This window comes from Centruroides vittatus, unplaced genomic scaffold (genome assembly GCF_030686945.1).
Source record: "Centruroides vittatus isolate TY-2023 unplaced genomic scaffold, ASM3068694v2 contig_439, whole genome shotgun sequence".
NCBI classification, from domain to species: Eukaryota; Metazoa; Arthropoda; class Arachnida; order Scorpiones; family Buthidae; genus Centruroides; species Centruroides vittatus.
Window position 1 is genome coordinate 290,464 of NW_027122239.1, and position 21,267 is coordinate 311,730.

The 21,267-nt window shown below is 26.3% G+C and overlaps 1 protein-coding gene across 6 annotated transcripts in view; it reads left to right on the plus strand.

Moving 5' to 3' along the window:
• Positions 1-21,267, plus strand: part of LOC136976992 (rho guanine nucleotide exchange factor 10-like protein) — an 81,778-nt gene that overhangs the window by 35,810 nt on the left and 24,701 nt on the right. For 4 of the 6 annotated variants that reach the window (XM_067272397.1, XM_067272396.1, XM_067272395.1 and 1 more), the window contains 8 exons: positions 3-107; positions 3,499-3,719; positions 7,729-7,819; positions 11,230-11,321; positions 16,464-16,541; positions 16,653-16,832; positions 19,981-20,097; positions 20,168-20,260. In XM_067272397.1, coding sequence (XP_067128498.1) covers positions 3-107; positions 3,499-3,719; positions 7,729-7,819; positions 11,230-11,321; positions 16,464-16,541; positions 16,653-16,832; positions 19,981-20,097; positions 20,168-20,260 — 977 coding nt within the window. The remainder of the gene's footprint in view (positions 1-2; positions 108-3,498; positions 3,720-7,728; positions 7,820-11,229; positions 11,322-16,463; positions 16,542-16,652; positions 16,833-19,980; positions 20,098-20,167; positions 20,261-21,267) is intronic. The other 2 variants (XM_067272398.1, XM_067272399.1) reach the window with 2 other exon arrangements.

A 21,267-nucleotide genomic window follows, 5' to 3' on the forward strand; every position in this document is an offset into this window, starting at 1 on the left:
AGCAGATCAGCAATTGACTGACACCATAGGCTCGGGAAAGGTCAGCGATGAACCTCTCTACATGCTGTATGACGATTCCCATAAGCATCAGCAACTGTCTTCTAGAGGTTGGTGGTGTGGTGCATCTTTCTTTCTGCTTCCTTCTTTATTTTATTAGCTACTGGTGTACTTTTAAGAAAAATTTGAATTAATAATTACTAATAAGTAACATTCCACTGTTAATAATTTCCTTCCTGCAAATACTAATTATTTCTAACTAATTTTCAGTTCTGTTTTTCTTAGTTTCCTCCTAAACATTTTTTCTTTTAACCCTTAAACAAAATAACATGAAATAAAACCATTACTAAAACAAAATATAATACTCAGGATTTTTTTAATTGGAAAAGATCTTTATTCTTTAAATGGCATGATTATACTCTTAATATAAATTTTATTTATATAAATATATTTATTTTATATTATTGATTTTTATTTTTTAATTAATCCAGTTTTAAAAATTGATGGAAAAATTTCATCATTTTTTTTATAAAATGTTATATGAATTATCATTTTACAGGTCAGAATTAAGTACATGATAATATTTACAGTTGATTCTGATCTCCCCTGTGTGTTTTTACATTATCTTAAAATAAATATGAATAAAAATGTGAATATTTAAAATAAATATGCTGTCTTTCAATATAAATTCTCAAGATTAATTTTATTAACCAATTAAATTATCAGTGAACAGTCCCAAGAAAAATATTTAAACTTCTTCTTGATGGAATATTAATAAACTGTATATTGTTGTTGAAGGTTAAACTTAGTATGTCCACTGATTGTTTTTCATTCATCTGATTCAACATGCAGCTGTTAAAATAGCTAAAATAAAAACATAAAATTGATTGCCTCTATCTATTCCTTTATCATATGTAGCTACATTTTTAAATGTTTTCAGGACAGACAGATAAATTTTAAAATTATACAAAGTAATTAGTAATATTTTACAGTTTAAAAATGAAATTTTTATATAATAAATGAATTATTTTATCATACAGAATTTTATTTAGAAGTATATACAGTTATTTAGATACAGTATATAATAACTACACTTGATAAAACTAACAACATTGTTTAATTTTATGAAAATTAAAATAAGTCAAAATTTAATTAAATTAGTTTTATTTTTTATTTTATTGAAAATAAAACTTTTTCCATCAATAGATAAAATAAAAAGTCAAAAATATTAATATAATTTTTAATTCATTTATATTTGCATTATAAGATTAACAAATGGTAAACTATTGTGAATTAATATGCATTCATATTAAAGTTTTATAAATATTTGTTTCTCTATAATATAGATTTTTTCAATACTTTTTTGATATTTTTTTATTGCTCTGTACATGATTATTTTAATTAAATGCAATTTTGTATAAAGAATTTACAAGAAAAAAAACAATATTTTGGAATTAGTTAAAATTATTTATCATGGAAATTATGTACATATAGATTTTTTTTATACTAAATATAGAGACTGTTTTAATTTTATTACAAAATTACATCCTGATTTTTTCATGTAAAAATATAATTAAAAATTGGAAATTTTTAAAATTTTAAGGATAGAAAGCAACAGTTTGCTTATCTTACTACTGTATTTTTGTAAAATTGGAATAGAATTTAATGAAAATATAATTTTAATATTGCATACAATATGAGAAATAGTATTATAAATTTAATAGATGCTAACTAAAAAAAATTCCAGAATTTCTTTTTAAGAAAGAATGAGAAAAATAAAATAAAATTTATTTTCACTGATAATAGGAGTATGAAATTTAAAACTAAAATAAAATTAATACTGTTGTTTACAATTTTTTATTTATATTTTAAATTATCTATATTACAAATGTGAGAAAAATAGCTATTAAATAATTACTATTGTAAAATAATCTGAAAATATAGGAGTAAATATGATGAAACTCGAGTAATTTGAGATAGAAGACACGTACTCAGTGTCGTATTTCTCAAGTCACTTGGGACAGTTTTAAAGTGATATATTAAACATGTATGCGATTAAACAAATTAAAGGAATACACTGTACTGTGAGTTTATATTTTAAAAATTTTTAAGATTTAACGTAATGAATATTTTATTTCCTTTCAGGGTTTTTATTTATTTATTTTTAAGTTAAAATGCTTTAAACTTGCGAAAATTGCATGATTTTTTAAAAATAAATGATATATATCATTATTACTATTGTGAATGTGTGCAATTTATTTGAAGGCATTATTCTTTTTTAAGTTTTTTTTTATTTATAAATGAACATAAATATGATCTGTTTCTAGTAACTAATTCTTTTCTTTTCTTTACATTTTTTTTTAAGCTAGAAATATTTTCTAATTTTTTTTTTAGATTGAATTCTTTAAACTGTTTTTTTTTTTTTATTTAAGTTTGATATCAGCTGAAACAAAAAAATTAATGACTTTTAATAATAATTTATTACATATCACACATCACTTTTATAAATTTTTAATTATTTTGTGTGTCTTTATATGTTAAATTTGAATGTTTATGTTGATAAGATGCAATTGCGGGTTTTATCCTGAAATTAGTTGTCACAATAGTATACATAAACATCATTTTCTGTAATTATTTTTAATGCCTGTTATATGTTTTTATTTTCAGATGTATTAATATTGTTTAGTCTACTGTTCTGTGTGCAAGTTTGATTTTTATAGATTATAATTAAGATTTATTTTTGTTAATTTTAAAAATTTAACTATAAAAATTAATTAAAATATAAAAAAATATGTATATTGAAGACACAATATTGTCTTTATCTTCCATTGTTTACAATCACCAGCAATAATCCAAAAACAATTTATACTTTAATATAAAAATCATTGACCAGTTTTAACATAAAATTAGAGTATTTTTGGAGAAATTGTTTTATTTTATTTTTTTAAAGTAAATTAAATATCCTTAATTTTTGGAAGAAATTATCTCAAATCATAAATTTATTATTTTTTAGGATCATAATTTTAATTTAAAAAATTATTAATTATTATTGATTTACTTTTCTTTTATAGTTGTAAAAATCATACTGATGAATCTATTATTGAAGTTTTCAAAAACTAAAAATATATGAAATAATTTATTTTAATTTTAAAATATTTTATATGTTAATTTTGATATAATTTATAAACTATAAATATCAAATTATTAGTTATTTTTATATTTCTTCAGGAAAACAAATATGTTAACATTCTCATCAAATTCAGTATAGAATTTTGTATAACCTCTTAGATGTATATTACATATAGAAAGTATTAGACTTATGTACAGTATGTGTTTGCATTTTATTTCAGTTAGTCTAAATCCAGACACATTATTTTTTGAAACTTTTTTCCTGTTTTATAATGAAATTATTCTCATTATCAATATTTATAAATGTAAACAATTTTATAAAATTCAGTAATTAAGAAAATAGTGTTATAACTATTAATTCCTTTTAATTAGACTCTGTGTGCCAGAGTAGTCCAGAAGATAATATTTATGAAGAGGTTGATCTACAGAATTTAGCCAAAGCTGAAAATGATAATACTAATTGGCTTGGATCAGGATTGTCTGGGAACCAATTCATTAGTTCAGGCAGTGAAGAAGAAGAAACAGGAGCAGCAAAACTGGCTGCACGTATTATTGGAAAACGAAAGAAAAGTAAAAAAGGAAAAGAAATGGAGGTAATTATCTGTTTAAAATGAAAATATTCTTGTTGTTATTCTCCTTATAAATCCTACCATGCATAATACAGCCAAACCTATTATTATGTTACCAGTTCATGCAAATTCATGTTAATGTGAAATAGTTTTGAGGTCCCATGGATGAGGATAGGCATTTCAATGTCACCAACTTTGGTTAATATGAAATATCACTTAATATGTAATATGAAGTAAGTTGTAGTCCCATGAATTCAATAACAATTACATTATGTCATTTAATATATTTCCTAAAGTCACATACACACGCCAAACTGGCAACACATGAGCCACATCATGGTCGGGTATGCTTTTTGACTTTAACATTAGTCGCAATGTTATCATCATTGACAATGCAATATTTACTACACTAATAATCTTCATTTAAATTTGAAAATAACACCCTCTTATAGTTGACATTTCATACTTTGTAATAATGCTGAACAATTATTTAACATGCACATTGGAAACTAGAAGTTAATAGGAATGATGATTTTCAGTTAAAATTCTGTAGTTTTTCAAAATAGTAATTTGAACTACTTACTTTTGTAATTCTTAATTGTTAATGTAATACTTTTAATCCATTATTAATAACAAAAGTAGCAAGACAACTGAATTACAATATTAAATACAGTAGAGCATAGATTATCTGAACATCTATCAACCGAAATTGGTTAACTGAAAGTGTTCCAGTCGGACTGTGTCGGGATGTGTGTCATGCTGAATTGAATGTTTTTTATACTAGATTAACTTCTAAAGTATAATTTTTTTTGTTTTTGTAATAAGATTTGCCAACTAAAAAGGGGGTGAGGTACAATTAATCTTGTGTCAGGATGAGTTCAAGGGGAACCACGTATGTGGCTGTGGCAAAGGAGGCAAATGAAAAACAAGTGTTTTACAAATTAAAGCCATTTATTTGGAAATGTCCATAGCTTACATCAGATTTATAGTTCTACTTCCTCAGTCCTTTGTCTGTAGAGGCCCTGGGGCAAATGAGTTTAAGTCCTTGGGTGTTGTCAACAGGATGAGAATTGCTGTGGCATTCTAGGTGACAAATTTCCACACTAGCACATGGTGAACTATCTCCAGGGAACAGTTAGAAGAGACTGTTGGAAAGAATTCCTTCGACCTTGAAGTCCCAATTTTTATACTCTTTTCTCCCATCATTCATACTTTTGATTGTTTTCTCATCCCCTTTCTCTTTTCTCCAATTGGTCCCCTGTCTCCAGGTGCAAAACGAGACCATCTTGGATCACAGGAAAGGTCCGATTTGAGGTGTCCATCTGATACCTCTTTGTCGACTCTGCTCAGAGATTGTTTATAAAACAATAACACCTGCACTTGTAATTCAGGTTGTTGTTTGTAATTTTTTTGACATCTAGAAATTTTAACGATCGTTTTTTTATCTATCAAAAATTCCTCTTTTTTGAGAAGGTTTATCCTGGTCAAAAATTTATAGATACTCAAGTCAAAGATCTATCTGTTTATGAGCACTCGTGCTAGAGTTTACCTTCCTGTTTGACATTGACAGATTATTTAACAGGTGTTCAAGCAGTTCCAAGTCTCGTTGTTTACATTTTTGTGTTGTGTTGTTTAGATCAAAGGTTTTTCTCTCTTGACACAATTTATCACTATAAGTTTTAGTGCAAGAATTTCTCGATTTACTCACTTTTGAACCTCATCTGGGAACTCACATTTTTATATTTTTCAATATATTTATTTTGTTTGTACAAAATAAAGAAATAATTTTTAACGATACGATAGTCACTATTATTATTATAAAAATTTACGTTAGGCTTAATAATCGACGGAAATTCAATGCGAAGCGACTTGCAATGGAGAAAACTTTCAACGTGGGATATATTAATATACTATTATTGGGATATACTAATATACTATATTAATTAATAATGTATTTTTTCATACATAATCGGTTATCCAAAAAATCGATTCTCCGACCAACCCCAGTCCCCAATTGATTCAGATAATCTATGCTTTACTGTACTGTAATTAGTTTGTAATTTTAAAATTAATAACAAGCAGTTTCCAATGAAATCCAAATGCATATTCTGCTCTTAGATTCAATTTGGCATCTAGGACAGTCTGTTATATCCAGCTGCTTTAATCTTTGTTTTACTAATTCTAACCAATGTTGAAAAATTAGCATTGATTGTTTTTTCAAGCCACTTTATCGTAAGAAAGTGTGTGTTTGAAACAAGACAATTTTATTTATTTATTGTGGCAGAACATTAGCAAAGTCTCTTCTATGTAACTTACAGAATTACATTTGTTCTCAAAATTTGATCTGTCGATTTTCTTTAAATTCAATTAACTTCCATTAGGAATGCTTTATCATAGGCAAAATAAAAATAAATAAACAAAATGCAGCATTGCACATGCCTAACAGAAAATGTACAAAACACAAGCAAGGCAATCAAAGCCAATTGCTTTGTTCTTGGATTGTCTTTCTATGTTGGCAAGTACAAGGATCTTTTCTTTAGTGGTTTGCAATTGCAAGGATTACCTCTCTGTGGCAGCAGATGCAAGGATAGCCTCTTCTGTGATGGAAATGCAAGGATTATCTGACCATGCCCAGCAAATGTAATGATTTTTTTTTTTTTTTTCTATCTCTGTTTCAATTCTATCATGACTTTGTTGTATCAGTCATGAGATGCCTTAGTTTTTAAACATATCTTAACAATAAAACACAATGAAATAACTTGGAGAAAATTTGACTTTTGCCATTTGACGGTATGACTGTTGATGTTTTTTGTAAAGTTTATATTACCCCATTAATACAAAGTGCAAATTTTTAAATTCTTTCAACTTTGTGCTGATGGAGTTTGACTGTATTACAGATAATTATGTGCAGAATGATCTATGTAAAGTAGTTCAATCTCTGACAATATCAATAAGAATTTTATTCATTATAATTAGAGAATATTTGTAATTACAGTAAAATAAATTTAATTTATTATAATTTTATAATATAATTTATAGAATTGAAATACATGTAAAAATAAAATGTTTATGTAATATTTAAAAATACTCTATAATTAAATATTTTGAGTAAAGCTTACAAAAACAGAAATAAATTGTTCTTATTAATGATATGAACTATTATAAAGACATTATAGATGAGAAAAAGCAAATGTGATGTTAAGCAAAATATATTTTATCATAAAGTCATAATGCAGAGTTATTTACTTTAGTAAATATTATAATCTATCTTGCTTTAGAAAAAATTGGGATAGATTTTGATATTTGTATAAGTTAGAGTTCAAAAATTATTTATTTTAACAAAAGAGAATTACATAAATGTATCTTATATTTATATACTTATTTAGTTTGTTAGATAAATAGGATAGATTGTTGTAGTTAATTATCAATTTATTTAAAATTATTTAATAAAACAACAAAAAAATACAGATTGCAAATTACAAATGTACAATACTTGTCTTTCAAATTAAAAAACATATATATATATGCTGTTTAGTTTATTTAATGTGCTCCAATATTGAATTCATAGGTTAAAAAAAAAAATATATATATATCATTTCATTGATGATGATAAGATTTGAATGAAAATTTTTCTGTATGTTCATTTTTCTAGTGAAAAGCACTTAACAGTAATTGTAAATATTGGAAAATTTAAATAAGCATTTTAAAACCAAAATTAAAAAGAGAATGAAATGCTACTTAGTCATCTATAAAATTTAATTTATTAAATGCAGTAAGGAAAATGAAAACAAAATCTTGTTCTTTTAAAACATTTCTAATGTTATATCTAAATCAACTTAATACAAATCTTTCATAAAACTGAGGAGTTAGCTGTAATTTTAGAAGGTAATTTGATGATGAGTTTTTAATAAAATTGTTTTAAATGATGTATATTTTTATTATAATCTTAGTTTAACCTATGTGTTTATTTTTTCTTTAAAAAATGTATTACTTTGTTTTTAAGAAATTAAATTCTTATAATAATTATTATTAGGGTATTACTGGAGGTTTTACCAGATGGTTCTCAACAAGGCGAAAAGAATATGAATTAGAAAAATGTATGAATAGAATTATAAGAAATCAAGGTCTGCTTCAAAATTTTTTTAAATTTATAATTAATAGATTTAGCACGTAATATTTAAATTTATACAGTATAATAATAATTAACCTTTCTGTTTTTAAAAGGGAGAAAAATCACATTTTTAAAATATTTGTAGTAGTATATTCATTTTGGAATTTAGATGTTGTTATTATTCTGTTTGTTAAAATTATTTTAAAAGATTTAACATGAAATTAAAAAATTTAATTAAGTTTTAATTTCATGTTAAATCTGTACAGTAGTACCTCAATGCTTTAAAGTTCAAACTGTGGATGCAGTGATAAAATGCACTTGAAAGCATAAACGCAATCTGTATTGTGTCTAAGTTGTCTCTTGCTCTTGCATTAAGCTTGTATGTTTTTGATGCTTTTTTCACTTTATTTTTGGTGTGTTTAGTTATATACTGTATTGTGTGTTGTTCATCAATTTTTAACAATTTCTTCCTGGAATTTTTCTTTGTCAACAGCATTTTGGTGTCTGTACATTTTATATCCTTTAGTTCAAAATTTCCTGAACAGACCTTTTTAAACTATATTTGACATGTTCAAACTTTGGGAGCATCTTCTCCATACACACTACAATTTTTTTTTCACTGTTTGTATGGCATTACATTCTTTCCAAAACTTATAAAGCATGCTTTTTATCTGAAGACATTACAACTTGACTTTATTCAAACAAAATGTGAAGTAAACAGTATAAAGTTAGATTTTAAACAAAAGAATAAAATCTCACATTATATACTGTATAGTATGTTAAATTTCACAACTGTTATAATTAATTAAATCACACATCTATGTTAAGATGCAGAAGTCTACAGTGTGCAACCAATAAGTGCAATTTTTGTTTATTTATATAGTATTTACATACTTTATTTATTGCTTTTGTGTTTTAATTTATAATTAGGGCATTTAATTGTGTCATTTTTATCTTAAATTAGGTGTATTTGCTGTTTTAAGTTTGTTGAAATGGGTATTGTTTAGGGTCTGGGAATGGATTAATTCACTTTCTGTTATTTCTAATGGGAAAATTGATTGAGTTTGAACAACCTCCTGGAATGAATTAAATTCAAAGTACAATGCACCACGGTACTTTACACTGACAACATATATTCTTTGAAACAATAATAAGTTTTACAATAATTTGAAACAACAATAAGTTTATATATTGAATTAATTATTTATTACTTATTGTAGAATATACAAATGGTATCAATTAGTTAATTTTAAAAAGGCAAAGTAATACAAAAATTTTTAATGAAACGGAAAGACAAAAAGATTGCATATTTGAATACTTTATAGTTTGTATGTCTGCTTTTGATTAACTTGTTATATATTTTCTATCTCGCTAGTAATAGCAATTTTTACTTTGTGATAATATGAAATATAGCTTTGTCATCTGTGGTGCTATATGCAATTTCTTATTTTTCTCATTGCCACTCTTTTTCCATTAGTCTAAGTAGAATTGTTTTTAATTGGCTCTTACTACATTGAAATTTTAGTGTTAACCTAAATTGAGATGCTTCTGTTTCATTCTTACAAATAATGACAATGCATTGCATCAGAGTAAACTCCCATCTTTTCTGTTCTATTGTAACTGTCATCACCTAGAATTTCCATCTAAAGATGTTAGAATAGGTAGAATACTTCTCACATTTACTGTTACTCATGTTTTATTAATGATCTGCTTTATTGTTAAACTAAATGTCCCCAGCAATGCTCAGTTTATCTTAAGAAAATATTAAACAGGTTTAAAGACTACATGCACTTTTGTTACCTGATGACTATATATATTGAATACTTTCTTCTGTTGTCAATGGATTTTGTTGTTTTCTAAATCTTCCTTAATAAAATTTATTTAATTATGTATCTTTGAATAGATTTGTTCCATCATATTTTACTGAAATATTCAAGATTAAAAAATTTTTCTCACATGATGAAAAAATTAATTCTTAGTAGATCAACTTGAGTGCTATATTTTAACAGGCAATAAAACATTTCAAAGAAATACTGAAAGTAGATGAGGAAATATAAGTAAGATTTTAAAAAATATATATACTTTCAAAATATTTGTACGTTATTAGATTTTGTGCTGGAAGTGATATAGTAACCGCTTATATGTCCCTTCACTCAAACACTACTGATATATTATCAGTCAGTGTTTGAGTGAAGGGATGGTAACCAATTAAGAGGTAATGACCCATAGCCAATTTTAGCCAGTTGCATGACATTATTTATATCATGTATTCTTACTAATTAAATTGTTTTATTGATATCCTGTTTCCAAAATGGAAGTAACTGAATGTGAAGCTAAATTCATTAAGGTGTTTTTTGTGTCAAGAATTCTTTGCTAAAATAAATTTTTATGGACATTGAAAGAAATTTTTGGAGTTTTGCAAGTTTATAAAGTATGATGATACAGATTTGTAGGAAAGCATATAAATTAAGAAAAATTTTTTGAAGAAAAGTTTAGAGAAAAAGGAAACTAGATTTAACAACACTTTAGTCAAGACACATATACATCAATAAAAGTCTCACACAGATTACATTTGTGCCATAAGCAAGCAAACTAACCAACAAAATTTTATTTTACTTAATTAATGCTTCTAGTTCTCTATATATTATTTTATTAGTAATAGTTCATTGTGACTATAATCTATTAACAGGTGGTCCTCTATTTTCATACAATTTATTTTGTACACATTTCATACTTTTGATTTTTATCAGTATATATATGGCAGTATTTGTCCATTTTTGGTGTCACAGGTTCAGTCTTAAGTTAGCTAGCCTTCATGCATCATGACAAATTTTTGACCATCATGGAAGAATGTGATCCCAATGGAGAGTGTATATCTATGAAGAGCAATAGAAAAAGACAGCATGTTACAGAACTCTTTATCAAGAAAAGAAAAAGACTACAATTCAATTATCTCTTGGCAAATTTATAAAGAAAACATCAAATACTAATCAATAAAAAATAAATATTTTGATCTTTTTGATATTTGCATTGCTCTACTTTTGTGCATTTCAACTTTCATACACACTTCAGGAACCAATTAGGTATGAAAGTAGAGGACCACCTATAATAAGACTTTTTATACTGATTTAACTTGCAGAGGAAATTAGAGAGATTGAATCAGTCACTTGATTCAAAAGCATAAACTTTTATTACAGATAAAAGTTAATACTAATAAAATTTCCTTTTATCTATAAGATAAATTTATATTAATAAATTTATAAATAGAACAATATAAATTTATATTGTTCTATTGAATCTGTGCTTTGTTATATTTTTAATTAATGTAAATATTAATTGAGCATCCAGTAATAACAAAACAGTCAGATATGTTTGTGTCTATCTTGAATTTTTAGTGATTAATTTTTCATTTTAATATTTTAGAAGAAGAAAATTATGTTGATGTTAAAGTTCCCAAAAAACAACGACCTCCTCTTTCTCTACCTCCAATGCCACATGATTTGACACCTGAAAAGGTACATAAATTCTTAAAATACTTATCATATTAGTAAATAAAACAGCATAATTTTATTGTTCTCAAATAATTAATTAAATTAATTGTTTTAAGAAAATCTTTTTTCATGTTAATTGATTAGAAAATTGTTCATCTGACAAATGCAAGGGTTTTTCAAATAAGACATTGACTGGACCATATAAAACATGTAGTTTCACTGAATGCCATATCAGGATTACAGTATATATAACATAATGACAAAGCTGCATTAGCTGCTACAGAAAATCATCTCCTGTGTTCTGAATGTGTCCCAATGCAGTACAGTTTTTTTTTTTTTTTTATATCCTTCACTTAGAAAGAGGAAGACTGCTGGATGAACCATTCAGTTACAGCTGCTCAGACTTTGCTACCAAATTGTTCATAAAATTTAAACAATGGGATTGGTAATCTTCTTAAAAAATTGTAAATTCTAAAAATAAAGATTGGATTGTGTGAAATTATTGAAAATGGAGCTATTGACAATAAAGGTTTAGTATTTCTTGGTTTTTTGTCTGCCTGCTTAACTGAATCTCTCAAAGTCAGATAAAAAAAAAAGAGGAATTTTACTTGGTTTTAGTCTGAAAATACTCTCGTCTTTATTTTTAGAATTTAGTTTTTCATCAAATTGTTATCTGTGATCTTTCAGAAACATTTTATAGGTTTAAAAACATGTAAGTTACAAGGTGACATATTGGACCTGTAAGGTGGATGATATGTTGGATGGTAAATTCTACAGCATCTACCTTACAGGCCCTTGTGACTTACTGTACATGTTTTTTAGCCTATAAAAAGTTTTTGGGAGGTCACATATAACAATCTGATAGCAAAATCTGAGCAACTGTAACTGAATAGTTCATTCAGCAGTCTTCCTCTTTCTATGTGGAAGGCATACAGAAACTTGTACTGCATTGGGATGTGTGTCAGAATGCAGATGATTTCCTATAGTAGCTGATACTACTTTGTCATTATGCTGCCTATATATAAAGCAGAATGACAATGTAATTCTGCTACGATGACCAGTGACACTATGTGTTATACAGTCTGGCCTGTTTCATTTGAACAACTCATATATATGAATAATATAAAAGATGAGATGGTTATATAACATTAAATAATCAATTTTAAAGTAAATGATGAAAAAGAAATCCCTCAACATTGTTTTTTAAAAATAATTTAACTATAAATATTAAATAGACTTTTTATTAATACAAGGAAGGTGATATTAGGAAGGCATTAAGTGCCATCTCATACAATATGGTGCCAAATTCATTTGCAATTTAAAATTATTTATTCCAAATTTAGCCCGATAATTTACTGCAGTAGTTGGTGTGTTATTGCTTTACATTGGGTTTGTGGGGATGTTTACTTTTTATTGATATTTTAGAATTATAATTATATCAATCATTTAGTATAATGTTATTAGTTATAAAAATAAATTCATTCAGTAGAATGAGATAAAATATTAAGAAGTTAATTCTATTTTTATAAATTTTATATTGTTAAAATAAATTACCTGGTTAACTATTTTTTAAATATTATATTAATAGGTTAATAATGGTGTTTGGTTAATTTTTTTTGGATATATTAATTTTAATCGTATGAATCCATTCAAAATTATTCATTAGAATTTTCTGAGTGATTAAAAAATTACATTTGTTCAATAGACAAAAACAGTTCCCCCCCCCTCTTTCTGTCCTCTGAGCATCAAGAATACTTTGAAGTCCATCATGGCCCACAGTAGGATGGCTAAAGAGGTGAGGGATGGGGGATAATATAACCAGGACACACCACCCTGAAAAATTACTGGGATTTTCAACCTGTCTGGATTCAATCCTGGTCCCCAGAGTGGTAGGCTGGCATCTTAATGTTTCAGCCATCCAACCATGACAAAAAATAAATAAATGAAAATAAATAGATGCTGAATTACTAAAGAAATGGAAAAGCATCACTAATGTGGTTAATTTGGTTTATTTTGTAATCAAAATAATAATAAATTAAACTGTCTTTAATTGAAACAGATTTGCCTTATCGAATTTAATTATATAACTTACTTAAACAATTTTATTGCTATAATTTTGATGTTATCTTGTAATATAATTTTAATTACTAGGTTTTGGGTTTTTTCAGACAAAATAAAATTATATAAAATTCAGTTAGAGACTTAAATTAATAGTTTATAAAAATAAAATTCTATTAATTAGATTTTACTCTTGAGTATTTTCTGACATTTTATTTTTTTATATTATCACAATTATTGACACATTATTAGGCAGTAAATACTAGATAACTACAGTAGAACCTCTATTATCCAGACTAATTGGGAATGAAGGTAGTCCGGATAAGGAAAAATCCGGATAATCAAAAAAATAATAATTGACAGTGAAAGACATGTACATGCAGTATGAATAATTTTTATTTGTCTAGATTTATATATAGCTTCAATATTAAATTAGTTTTTATTAAGAAATTCAATTATCGATTTTTGTTTAATGCTAGCTGTTCTTTTTGAAGCTGCTAAATTGCGAATACTTTTAAGACATATAAGTTGTCCTGAGTTACACTTTTCTTAGCTCTCAAACCACTTCATGGCGACATCTAAGCACTGAAAAGCTTCAGAATGTGTAGGACCAATATCTCTTACTTCACAAATCTCTTCTTTGTCTTCTCGATCTTGTTCATCTGAGACAGATATTTCTTTAATTATTTCCTCATCATTCAAAATTTGGAATCCAGGATCGTTCTGCATCGCAATTTAACTACTCGGTTACATCTTCTTTGTCACATTCAGCACATATTGAAATTTGTGCTATTGCTTCTGCAATATCTCCTATACCACTTTCTACTGTATTACTGGAATTTACTAATGGTCTTTTCAAAATTCTGTTCCATGCATTCTATCACGTACGTACAACAGTGTCGCAATTCACCAAGTGCAAATCAGCAAATTCATACAATTTTTGTTTATTTTGAACAGTCCGGATAATCGAGGTTCTACTGTAGTTAGAGAGAGAATTATAAAATCTATTTGAAATTTCAAGCTCCTTACCTAATTAATTCAGTAATGTTTATAATTGTTTAAGTGCTTAGATATTCAAAATGAATACCTAATCACTGAAATTAATTGAAATTTTCCAGATATATATATATATACATACTCTCTTTTGGTAGACAATATATTATTTGACTATATAGTAAACTAAGTGTGAATTATAAATTAATTAAATGATAATGTCTGATTGATCAAGCCTTAATTTGGTTAATTAAATAAACAGATATAAAGTAATTTGGACTAAAGGTAGGCAATTAAGTTGCCATCCTGTATTAAATTCAATAATTAGAATTAATTAATTCTACTTATTAAATTTAATACAGGATGCTGACTTAATTGGGTATTTTCCAAATTACTTTCTCTCTGTATATTTAATATTATTTGACTATATACATATTTAAAAAAATAAGTAAATAACACTATTTTTTATTGTAGTGTTTTATTTGAGAATTAATAATGGTTATCAGTATCAATATATTTTACATCGTTTATTTGAATGTTTCTTTTCTGTTAATTCAGATCTCAACTTTGTTGTTTGGCTCACTATGGGCCAAGAAGGCATTGCACCAATAAAATCCAAACAATTCATCCATCCAGATTACACAGAAAGAAAAATAAAACTGTAAAGTTGGCACTTGTGTTTGAAAATCTATTTTAAAATTACATTGTTAAATATCTCAGTTTTATTGGATTTAAAACTTTTATTATAATTGAAAATTAGATTTGTATTGATAGATAGTTTAATGTTATTTTTGAAAGGCATTGATTTATATTCAAATAAGGAATATTAACATTATATAGCTGAGTTAAAGGATACTTAGATTAGATTTGGGCATACAAACCTATGCTTATTAGCATTAGTTTGTATGCCCAAATCTAATCTAAGTGTACAGGGTGGTTCAGAATTCATGGGACAAATTTTAATGGGTAGTAGAGCACACAACAAAACCTTTTTGTATAGGAAACTATGGGCATAAGTGATGCATTAAGACACACACAAATAACACATGAAAACATGAAAGAAAACATAAATTGTTTACTTACAGCATCATTGGCAATTTCATTTTTACATCAATGTTTACAATAATTGCTCAAAATTTATTGAGCCTCAGTTATTTCTTATGGGGATGTTTGAAGGACCTTGTTGCTTGAATATCCATTGCAACTACACGTGCAAGAAATATCTGCCATCTTGAAAACTGTATGCCAGTCACTCCATCAATGCTGCCAAGTGTATATATTACTGCTGGTGAATGCAATTTTGAGCAATTATTGTAAACATTGCTGTAAGGACGCACTTGTCAACAATGCTGTAAGTAAACAATTTGTTTCCTTTCATATGTTATTTCTTGTGTCTGTGCCTCAATGTGTCACATGCATCCAAACTTTCTTATACAAAAAATGTTTTTTTGTTGTGTGCTCTACTTCCTCTTAAATTTGTCCCATCTCTGAATCACCATGTATAATTTACTATAAGTACTACAGATTATATTATTTCCCATCTTTCAGCTACACTGATCAGTTTCATTCAGAATTACACCTGTTCATAATAGATAAAATTTTTGAATTTCATATAATTTTGATGTATAAGTATCTTCCATTATACAGATTAATCAATAGGATATATGAAGCTATAAATGATTTTGATTTATGAATGGGCTATACATTTTTGAAAATTTTCTTTACTTGTTCAGTACAAATCAAAACCTGCTTTTATGATTTAATTGGTTTTTGAAAAGTTGTTAAATAATATGTCATAAATCAGACTTTGGCTTCCTATAATTTAAACTATTTAATATCATAATGAAATAGTCAATAGGAGGAAAAGATGCTTAAATATAACATTACATAAATTATAACAGATAATTTGTATCATCCATAGAAATAGTGATCATAAAACTAGGTCTGTTATATTGTTTACTAAGCTTTTTGAAAGCTAATGTAACTTAGTATTAAATGACAATTATTTAATGTTTTTATTTTTATAATAGAATTTACTTTGGTTAATTTCAAATATTAATAACTTAATTTTGAAATATGTTTTAATTAAGAATTTTATTTGAAATTTGTATGTAGATGAAGAGACGTTACATTGTTGGCAGTATAGTTGATAGTGAAAATTCTTATGTTAATTCATTACAGAGACTTATTAAAGTAAGCAATTTATTAAAAACTATTTGTTTTATATGTTTTAATTTAAAATAAATAATTTTAGATAGTATAAATACTTTTATGGAGTTTAAATAAAAAAATTTTTTTTTGTAGGATTACAAACGACCATTAGAAGACAGTAATCCACCAATAGTGAGTGCAAATAAAATAGGAATTATGTTTCATAGGGTTGAACAAATTTTACAATGTCACACGATATTTGGTATTGCTCTTACTCAATGTGTTAGGCAATGGGATGAAGAAGAGAAAATAGGCGATGTATTTGTTGCTTCTGTAAGTAGAAATTTAAAATATCCTATCCTATTTTAAAAATGTTTTCATTAAAATTTTAATAATAATAAACAAAATTTGCATTATTTTACTATTTTCATTTACCACAGTTATTTTAAGAACATTAACTGAGTATTTTAATTAGTACAGTGGAACCCGCTTAATGAGCACCTCGCATAACGAGCGATGTTTCGCATGATGAGTGGCCAGGAGAGGGGAGGTCCCAGATTGTGCACATGCTCCATCAGTCCGTGTTTAGCACTTGTTCAGCTAGCAACTTAGTGTCTCTTGTAATCGCACATTTTTCCAAACTTGTGTTCACACATTTAAACTTATCTCGTCTACTAGTACTTTATCAAATAACAGGACTTGTTATACTGGATACTTGTGTTCACACATTACATATAAACATCAACAACCATAGTTTATTATATAATAAACATGCCAAACGATATGCCAAATTCTTGAGCTATGTACAGGCTGTAATTATATATTAGAAATTAATTAATTTGACTAGAGGTAAGCAGTTATGCTTCCATCTTGTATTAAATTTAACCCACTCCATGCTGAAAACCTTTAGCGTTAAGTAAATAGGTGGAATTCGTTATGTGGCACATGTTTGCATTTTTCGGGTAATTTTTTAAATTGCGATATTTCACTTCAATATCACGCTATATTCAATCTGTTTTTTGTGTTTGATTACAAACATATTACAGTTTACGAACAAATTTGAAGTTTATGAACAAAAGATTAAAAATAATATTACAGTTTACGAACAAATTTGAAGTTTATGAACAAAAGAAAAAAATTAATTTACAGAGAATCGCTGAACTTTGTACATCTATTAGATAGAAACATCTGTCCTCTTTTAAACAAAACAAACCCTCTAATTACTTAGCTGGGAGAGTAGTGGATTGTTATGTGAAGTGACACCAATTACTCAGCTGTACCACTGACATGGCTTTGCTCTTATTTTTGTAAAATAATTAAAATGTATTAAAATATATATGAATTCATTTGACAAAAATTTTAAAGCCAATTAACAACACGAACATCTTCCATAGACTTACTATAAGAAGGTGGAGTTTCCCAGGAATATTTATCGCTGGATGGTTTTAAAACATATTTTCTCGCCTAAATATTGTCAAATTAGCTAATTTAATGTCTAAGTGCATTAAATTAGTTAATTAGAGCTAAAAATCGATTTAAAAAGCGAATTTACTGTGATTGTTTACATTTTACTTCGAAGGTTGGAGGCAGGGCTTTTCGTGGCAATTTTTTCCTTTTACAAGTCTGTGATTAGTTAAAGTAATGTCAACAAAGACAGAAGATACCCAATAAAACCTTAGAAGAAGTTTCCCTTTGATTGTTTTCAGCCAACTGTGTAGTTAACTGCGAAGATTTACTGTAGAATAGTAGGGGAATGTATTTACCGAAATATTTATGGCCCAGGGGTGGTAACAAAACACTTATTGGCTTAAACAAAGTCAATTGACCTACAGAAGAGTGAATCAAAGCTAAGATCACTGGAAAACTCGAATATAACGCAAATTAATCAAATTTTTTGGTTAATTTTTTAATTTACATCAATCGGTGCATTTCGCATTACCAATGAACAGAGAAGTCACGTGATATACACTGATCAGTAGCTAACTGCATAGAAAAGGTTAATGACCAATTTCAAATTAAATTCCAGAAATGTCTAAATTAAAAATTAATTATTTATAATTATTAAATTTAATATGAGATGGAAACATAACTACCCACCTCTAGTCAAATTAATTAATTTCTAATATTTAATTATAGCCTTTACATAGCCCAAGAATTTGGCATATTGTTTGGTGCGTTTATCGGACAAATTATCTGATTTTTTTTTCTGCAAATCAAATTTGCAATTCAAGTTGGTTCACTCCATGCTAGAAGAAAAGATGATTTACGCTCCTTAACAATGTTTATTGTATAATTTTCTTTGAATAAACATTATACATAAAATATTTGAGTATTTTTTTCGGTGTGGAACACATTATCGTATTTTACATTAACTTATATGGGAAAAATTGTTTCACTTAATGAGTGTTTCACATTATGAGTAAGACACTGGAGCGAATTATGCTCATTAAGCAAGGTTCCACTGTATTTATAAAATGTAATATATATACACAATTGATTCTCTCACTAAGCCAAATTTTATTATTATCCTGAAATAACTTCCATGAACATAATGTGTTTTATATGTCTATAAATTGAAATGTTATGACAGCACATTTTGGAAAAAAAACTCAAAAACTGATATCCATGAATTTATTTATGTTTAATTTTGTATGCTCTCTGTTCTGTTTCCAAGGAGACAGGCTACATTAAAATAAACTTGAAATAAAAACAAAAAATTTAATTTTGTACATTTGAAGATATATACAAAGTTATTTGACATGTTATCACCTCTAAAGCCACAATACTAAAATTATAACATATTTTTTATTTAAAGTTTAGATATGAAACATTACTTTTTGTACTAAAGTAATAATTCAGTTTTTCAATTGGTCAATCAAATCTTGTAGATAGTTCTTTCAAAAACATTGATAAGAAGGTAACAATGAACTGTTGACATCAAACTTCTGTAAAAAAACTTATTTCACTAATGATATGAATATTATCTTACTTTATGCATGTATCAACTCAAAAATTAATAAGCAGTAATGTATTTAATTCTAACTGTATTATTTGTAACATATTTATCTCATTAGAATAATAGTAATTTTCATAACTTAAAATTTCTACCCCTTCTACTTTCAATTATCAAAAATCGTTTGTATTACATAATTGCATGTACTGTACAGTACATTATATATAAAATTTATCAAATTCAGAATCAGAGTTTACTATAGATATATCAATTACTTGAAACTCAACAGCATCATTTAATTATTATAGTTTATAATCTACTCTTAAAGTATATAAAAATGGCAAAACTTTATTTTTAGATCGTGAAAATTATTTAAATACATCTAAAAATGAACACAAACACAAACTTAACAGTAATATCATTAAATTTCCTTTTTTAAAATTGAAGTTATGAATTAACCATATTCTTTGAAAATTTAAGTTATTGAATTAAAATTATTATTTTGAAAAATATTTTCTTTATTTTTAGTTCTCAAAGTCAATGGTGCTAGATATTTATAGTGATTTTATAAATAATTTTTCCCTGGCTATGGAAACTGCAAAGCAAGCTTCAAAGAATAAATCTGCATTTGCAGATTTTTTAAAGGTAAATTTGCATGTAAAAATTTAATAGTTTATTAGCATTGATATTTTAACAATTGTTATTTTTAATATAGGTTAAACAGATCACTAGTCCAGATCGCTTGTCTTTCTTTGGTTTAATGGTAAAACCAGTTCAAAGGTTTCCACAATTTATATTATTATTACAAGTAAGGAAATTTAGAATAATTCATTTATCTGTACTAGTCTATATAAAATGTAATTAAACAGCCTTCCATTTGAAATGCCTCTTAGTGTTTTTTATCTATTGAAATGATTATATCAGTTATGCATTATAATGTTTCTGTGATAATTTTCATCTAATTTAATTATTCGTTTTTAAGGTAATTTTAGAAAACTACAAAAGTTGAAATTATTATATTTTGAATTAATTTTTGCTGATGAAGTTTACAAATTAATACTTAAAATCCTATATTCATTTTTATTGGATTTAAATTATTTTTGTTTTTAACTTTGAAATAAAATCTCTTTATGAAGGATGAATTGCAACTAAAGCATTATACACAAATATTCCTATTACTTACACTTTGGTCAATAGTTTAGCTTTACATAACCCAAATACTAGAATATTTGGATTATGTCAAGCTAAGTTATTAACCAGGAGTATAATAGAAATCTTTTGTTATATTTCATATAGTGTATTTGCTAACCTATAAGTCCCTTTTTCAAAAAAAAAAAAGATCTTTTAGGTTAGCCAAATATTATACTGTATCCATTGTGCTAATAGAAGGCCAAGTGCTGAAGTTGCAAGGTATTTAACTCTGATTTAGAAATTCTAGGAAAATTTTAATTCTTTGTATACTCCAGTAAAATTTTCATCAAACTTTTAACTCCAGATTACAACTAATCGTAACTGTCTTTTAAGAAAATAGCCAAGTATTGTTATCTAACTAGTTTTCATTGTATTGTAGTTACTTTGTTCCATTTCTGCAAAAAAGTGTTCTTATACTCAAAATATTTTATCTTGTTTTTTTCAGGAAGCTTTACAATATTAAATAATAACATTGACAAATATTTTTCATCTGATTTCTCACACACTTTTGGTTGGAGTTGATTACCTGCCTTTTGCACTGTAGTTTATTCTTTTATGAAAGATAGTTGCTACATAATTTTTACATTCCAATATCTAAAAATATGTATTTTCAATAAATAGATG